Here is a 7,612-nt window from a genome sequence, read left to right on the forward strand (position 1 = left end):
AGGTGCTCACTACATCATGGGTAGGGGTGCTCCTGCCATCATGGTGAATGCTCCTGCCATCATGGTGAAGTGCTCACTGCCATCATGGTAGGGGTGCTCCTGCCATCATGGTAAGAGTGCTCACTGCCATCATGGTGAAAGTACTCACTACCATCATGGTGGGGGTGCTCACTGCCATCATGGTGGGGGTGCTCACTGCCATCATGGTGGGGGCTCCTCACTGCCTCATGGTGGGGTGCTCACTGCCATAATGGTGGGGGTGTCACTGCCATCATGGTGGGGGTGCTCACTGCCATCATGGTGGGGGTGCTCACTGCCATCATGGTGAGGGTGCTCCTGCCATCATGGTGAGGGGTGCTCACTGCCATAATGGTGGGAGGAAGAGAGAATAGTGAGGAAAAGAAGAGAGAGGTAGAAAAGAGAGAGAGAGAGAGAGAGAGAGAGAGAGAGAGAGAGAGAGAGAGAGAGAGAGAGAGAGAGATGAAACACCTCACTTCAATATACATTACAACACTGTAAAACTTATCAAAGACAATACCTGGGAATTATTTAAGAGTTTAGTTAATTAAATGTTGGCGTGGCGGCTGTGTGTGTGTGTGTGTGTGTGTGTGTGTGTGTGTGTGTGTGTGTGTGTGTTGGAGGTAAGTAGGAGTATGGGTGTGTACGTTCTCTCTCTCTCTCTCTCTCTCTCTCTCTCTCTCTCTCTCTCACAGCGGGGAAGCAGACTAACATAATGTATGTATGCAACAGTTGGTACACAGGCAGGCATCACTACCACCCAGTCACCCAGCACCAGCATCAACACCAGCAGCAGCCCACTCATCCAGCACCAGCAGCAGTCCAGTCATCCAACACCCAGCAGTCGCAGTCATCCAGCACCAGCAGACCAGTCATCCAACACCAGCAACCAGTCCCAGTCATCCAGCACCAGCAACCAGTCACGCAGTCATCCCAACACCAGCAACCAGTCGCAGTCTCATCCAACACCAGCAGCCAGTCATCCAACACCAGCAACCAGTCACCCAGTCATCCAACACCACCAGCAACCGGTCATCCAGCACCAGCAGCAGTCATCCAGCACCAGCAACCAGTCATCCAACACAGCAACCAGTCATCAACCCAGCAACCAGTCACCCAGTCATCAACACCAGCAACCAGTCATCAACACAGCAACCAGTCAACCCGGTCATCCCAGCACCAGCAAGCAGTCACCCAGTCATCAACACCAGCAACAGACGCAGTCATCAACACCAGCCAGCAACAGTCGCATTATTCCAACACCAGCAAACCAGTCAACCCAGTCATCCAGCACCAGCAACCAGCCGCAGTCATCCAGCACCAGCAACCAGCCGCAGTCATCCAACACCAGCAACAACCACCCAGTCATCAACAGCCAGTCATCCAACACCGGCAACAGTCACCCACCCAGTCATCCAACAACCAGTCATCCAACTCTAGCAGCCAGTCATCCAACACCAGAAACCAGTCACCCAGTCATCAACAACCAGTCATCCCAACTCCACTCTCAGCAAAACTGAAAAAAATGCATGTAGCAGGCAGGAGACGAACAGAGACAGACAGGAACAAGTGCTAGATGACAGACAGACAGAAAAAGATGGATGGGTGGACAGACAAACGACACAACACAACAGGTGGGCAGACAGCAACAAGTGTAGATGACAGACAGACAAATAAAGATGGATGGGTGGACGGACCGGATGGACGGACGGACGAACAGACGGAACACGAACAGACAGACGAACACGGGCACAGACGGGCACGAACACAGACGAAGAGACAATGACTGACAGACAGACGAACAGGTGCCAGGCCAGCCTTAACTTACGTCACAGGGTTTCAATATTGTATATCTCCACAGACCCACAGCAGGTGCTCTGCCTGCCACAGGTGGCCAGATAGAAGCATAGATGGGCCAGTTCTCCATGACACACACACACACACACACACACACACACACACACACACACACACGGTAAGTGCCGAGATTGTAGCTGAGATGACGTCAGAGTGTGTCAGGGTAGTGATTGGCTGCTATCGTCTTTCTCCCTCTCGTGACGTCACCGCTGACACCAATACACCCTGAATACTGTCAACACAAGGGCAGGGGTGTATGCCAAGAAAGTGTTAGGGGTCACCTGAAAGTTAGCCCCACCCCAGCCACTTACCTAAGCATCTCCCACCTTGATTTAAATTAAACCTGACCTGACTAATTACAGCAATCCCAGATTTCATCCCACTTCCACACCTCAGCATCCACTCACACAAGCAACCCTTTACACCACCTCACTCATCACACCTCACACAAGCCACCACCACCTCACTCCATCCACCTCACACAAGCAACCGCCGCACTCGCTCATCACTCACGAGCAGCTACCGCCACTCATAAATGCACTCACAGCAGCACTCACACCTCCTCATCCCTCAAAAACAGCCACCACCTCCCTTCATCCCTCCAATCACCACCTGCACTCCGCTCATCACACTCCGCAGGCAGCCACCACCGCCTCATGTCCATGCATCCATCAGGTGATCCTAACGACCCCGTTATCTGGACTGATGAGTGGCCATCTGCCTCACATGAATACATTAATAGAGAGGCAACGACTCACACACACACACACACACACACACACACGCACACACACACGCACACACATTAAATACTCAGACAAGATATATAAAACACATTAAAATCACCTCCTCGCTGTGGTCCTCATATACCCACATATTATTAAGTAGTCCAAGAAACTTTTGATCGCGACTGTACACTGTATTATCACATGTCACATTATAACCAACAACAATTTATTTCTACATTAGTAGCGGCAAAAGCAAAATATTATAATCCTTTTTAACAGATGATATAAAAAACCAATTCACAGCACTTTTGTTTTGTCCATAATTACAAACTTCCTATTGTTTAAAATATAAACTATTATTATTTTTAATTTTAACTTTATTTTCTCATAAAATCCAAATAAATCAACATTATATGATAAAAGAAGAGCGTGAACTACCACCATCACAAACTGATGAGATTTTTAACATTATCACTCACAAACAGACTTGGCATTATCCCTCACAGGCAATTTTAACATTATCCTCACACACAAACAAATTTAACATTATCACTCACACAAACAATTTAACATTATCACTCCCACACAAACAATTTAACAGTATCCTCACACCAAACAATTTAACATTATCCTCACACAAACAATAGCTGTGGTCCTCACTCTCCAGGCAGGTGGTGACAGGGGCGGTGATATATGCTTCAGGTGTCCGGAAGCTGGCTGACTTCCCACACCTGTAATTTACCTTGATCTATCGTCTTATGAGGGCAGAGGTGTGTGTGTGTCAGCATGTGTGTATGCTATATGTGTGTATGTACAATGTGTGTATTAATGTCTCATTCTTCACCAGCACACGGTGATATATTGAAAATTGGCACGTCCGTCTGTCTGTGCTGTCTGTCTGTCTGTCTCCTATTTTTTCCCATCATCTTTTCTTGTCTTGTTTGTGTTAGTATTCTCTTATACTCTCTCTCTCTCTCTCTCTTTTCCAGCTGGGAGTGCATCCACAGGACACAGATTTTTCCAGCAGTTAAAGAAAGATTTCGACACAGCAGCAGAATTTTCCCCAAAACATAAGTCATCCCACAACTGCGAAGATTTTCCCTCAGACGCAGATTTCCTCCACAAACAGATTCTCCCAGAAACACATATTTCTCCTCAAACACAGATTTCCCAACAGCTGTGCCAACAGCCAATTCTCGACGCTCACAAATCTGTCATCTCTTGTGACAGCTGCGACGAGATTTTATGGTTAAGCAATTTGGAATTGCTGAAGTTCTGTGTAGAGACGGTGAGAGGAATATATAGATAGTGTGTGTGTGTGTGTGTGTGTGTGTATGTGTGTGTGTGTGTACGTGTGTGTACGTGTGTGTGTGTGTGTGTGTGTGTATACGTGTGTGTGTGTGTGTGTGTCTGTGTGTGTGTGTGTGTGTGTGTGTGTGTGTGTCTTGTGTGTGTGTGTGTGTGTGTGTATACACATTATTGATATTATTATTGTGTGTCTGATGATATTGATGATGTCTGTGATGATGTTGTACGTGATGATGTGTACATACCATCAACAATAGCTAACAAAACCAAAATTATCTCATAGTCACATCTTCCAGTAGCAAATGTGTGTATAACAAATATAACGATAACAAAAGACACGAGGAGAGAGAGAGAGAGAGAGAGAGAGAGAGAGAGAGAGAGAGAGATCAAAGCGAGGAGAAGGAGCATCATTTTCTACCACCCAGGCACGGGGAAAAGAACAAAAAGCCGCAGAAAAGCGGTGTTCGGGGTGTGGCAACACAAGGGCGGACTAAAAAGAGGAATTCTCAAGCCAGGCCTAAAACAGCCACCAGCCACCTCAGGGCACAGCCATATATTTTACCTGTACACATATAATTAGATGGAAGATTGAAATCCAGCCATGTATAATGCACCCGATATGAAAATCGATTAACTCCTTACTTAAGAGGAGAGTTTTTTAACATAATTGGCATACTTTATCATTAATATATAAGGTATTGTTATATGTGATTATACATTAAACTCATATACTTATGTAGGAAAAAGTCTCAGCAAGGATGAGAAGTTATAGGGTCTTTTATAATGGTTATAGGCTGAAGAATATTAGCAGGAGAGAGAGAGAGAGAGAGAGAGAGAGAGAGAGAAGCACAATCCTCGCTCTCTATAAGAAGCGGCATCTGGAGAGGTTCATGAGGTAATTGTTCACTCCTCACTTCCTTCAGCACCCTTTCCTTCACCACTTTTCAGGAATTTTATTTGGCCACACACCCGAGGGAGGGAGGGGAGAGAGAAGTGAGAAGAGAGAAAGAGGGAAAGAGGTTGAGGAGAAGGAAGGGTTGAAGGGAAGGAAGGACCCAGAAGGAAGAGGGTGAAAAGGAAGGAAGTGGGTGCTGAAAGGGAAGAAGAGGGAAAGGAATGAGGGGGGAAGGAAGGTGGGGTGGGGAGGGCGGGGGTGGTTCGTCTTTTCTGAAGTGTTTCGAAACTCTTAAAACAAATCCAGATTCTAAGGTTAACTAACTCTTTAAAAGCCCCGCAAAATATTACCCCCATTCACATTTTAATTCCGAGTCGTTTCAAAGCATTTTAAACCAATCCGCTAGGATTTCGTAAACATTATTTTGATCTCTCCGGATGTCAGGAGTTAGCTTCCTCGTTTCAATCACATAACATAAAGCTCTCTCACGCGCCTCGTTTCCATCAATTCGACTGTATTGTTTCGAACGCTGAACTCCGGTAATCCGAAGTCGGCATAATGAGCCTCGCTCGCCACCTAGGGTTAAGTTCCGAGCCTCCAGGTAACTAACTAACTATCTTGACTCGTAAATTGTTTCGTTTCTCCGCTATTTACGTACAGGTGTTTACTGAATATACATGAGTAACATCAAATTACCAAATGCAACACTTTATATCACAAGTCACTCGTTGTTGTAATCGACACCCAAACCACCAGCCAAATGTGACTTACATCTAATCTTATTATGGATCACCACAAGGATTAGACACCTACTATTCCACTTCACACATTGATGGCATTTGGGGAGGTTAGTTAGAGTTAGGATTAAGGTCCAGGTCAAGTCAAATCCAGGTCAGGTTAGGATTAGAGTTGGGATTAGGATTAGAGTTAGAGTTAGGTTAGGTTACCGCGGTTAATCTAAAATAAATCTATCCTTACACTGTGATTTTCAGAGTCAGTAAACCAGCGAGCACTAAGTGAACCACCTCCTCACGCATTTCTTCCCCGACCTTGTCCACGTTTGATCACAAGAATTTGGGACGTGACGCAATCTCAGAGTCAGGAGTTGAATTTGCGTGTGGCCGCCTTTCCCACATAGTAATAGGACAGTGTTGTGAGGATGCACCAACCTTGATTTATACGAGGCAACACACTGCTAGGATAAAAAAAAAAAGAGAGATGTACACAAAGATTGAAGCGTTGGATCCTTGATGCTTAGGTGTAGGTCGGTGACTGGAAATACAGGCTGGATAAATGCGGACTGAGGCTGGATAAATGGGACTGGGGCTGGGTGCTAACGAATGAATATGGGGACTCGGTCAGTTGGATATTAAGCACTACACAGAGGAGCATGGACGCTAGGGAGCAAGAGCTGGGGACTAGAAATCGGAGACACAAGGGACTAGGGCCTTAATACTGTTCAATTACTCTAAGATGACGATGACGACGACGACACCCCCACCACCACTGCCCTCACGACACCCACCCCACCACCACTGCCCCTCACACGACGCCACCCCCACCACCACTGCCCCTGGGCAGCACACACCACTGCCCCCCACGACGCCGCCCCCACCACCACTTCCCTACGACGCCCCCCCACCACCCCTGCCCCGACGCCCCCCCCACCACTGCCCCACGACGCCGCCCACCACCACTGCCCACGATGCCCCACCACTGCCCCGACGCCGCCCCCACCACTGCCCGACGCCGCCCCACCTGCCCCGACGCCGCCCCCACCACCGCACGACGCCGCCCCACCACCCACAACACCGCCCCACCACCACTGCCCCCGACGCCGCCCCCACCACCGCCACGACGCCGCCCCACAATGCCGGCCGCCCCGCCCCACCCCACACCACTCCACGTGACCAAAGTTACACATCCCAGAATGATAAAACAGACTGAACAAAAGTCCACCTGTATTGTGACCATGACACTCATCAAAAATTCCACTGAGGTGGAAGGAACCATTAATTAGATTTATAAGCTCCACTATATCCAGGCGGTGGAAGATGTACAGCTGTAGTGGAAGATGTACAACTGTAGTGGAAGATGTGGAGAGAAGCAGAGAGGGAGAGAGGGTGTGAGGGAGGTCAACTACCATGGTACAGACTTAACACAGGTCAGACTGTTTGCACACCCTAAGCCAAGTCATTTACACGGTCTCCTCGTCACCATCTCACATCACTGCCCGCTACACCACCCTATCCATATCCCTGTCCAGAAATGTTATATCCATGTCAAGCTGTACAAAACACCGACCCAGCCACTTCTCGGTCAACATCCTCGGCTCTTTACACTCGCTGAGAAAATATCCCACCTGTTCATAGGTACTGTATTTGTCGTTCTCTTCTTCACAGCCAGAAGTGAACCGTAGAGAACCAACGGACAAACAACCAATCCATTTAAGACTTACTTGTGCCGGTACAAAAGATAACAGCTACACATTTGTGCTCTCACTCCCACAACAATGCCCCAAATAGCTGTACTACCCCACAATAAGGCCCCCCCATTAGCTGTACTACCCACAACAAGGCCCCATATAGCTGGCACTACACCCACAACAAGGCCCCATATGGCTATACTACCACCCACAACAAGCCCCATATAGCTGTACCACCCCCAATAAGAGCCCCATAACTGACTGCCCACAAAGCCACGCCCATGGCTGTACTACCCAACAAGGCCCCAAAATAGCTGTACTACCCACAGCAAGCCCCCATGCTTAGCTGACTGCCCACAATAGGACCCACATATGGCTGCT

At 48.0% G+C, this 7,612-nt stretch overlaps 1 protein-coding gene across 1 annotated transcript; it reads left to right on the top strand.

The window, feature by feature from the left end:
• Positions 1-737: 737 nt before the first annotated feature.
• LOC121857970 (putative protein TPRXL) lies at positions 738-3,891 on the top strand (the record flags this gene model as incomplete). Its single annotated transcript, XM_042354209.1, is given in 3 exon segments — positions 738-1,062; positions 1,065-1,549; positions 3,769-3,891. Coding segments are annotated over 3 exon segments (933 nt in total), but the record flags the coding sequence as incomplete, so codon positions are not given.
• Positions 3,892-7,612: the final 3,721 nt, after the last annotated feature.

Source organism: Homarus americanus, unplaced genomic scaffold (genome assembly GCF_018991925.1).
Source record: "Homarus americanus isolate GMGI-L3 unplaced genomic scaffold, GMGI_Hamer_2.0 scaffold60103, whole genome shotgun sequence".
In the NCBI taxonomy this organism is placed as follows: domain Eukaryota; kingdom Metazoa; phylum Arthropoda; class Malacostraca; order Decapoda; family Nephropidae; genus Homarus; species Homarus americanus.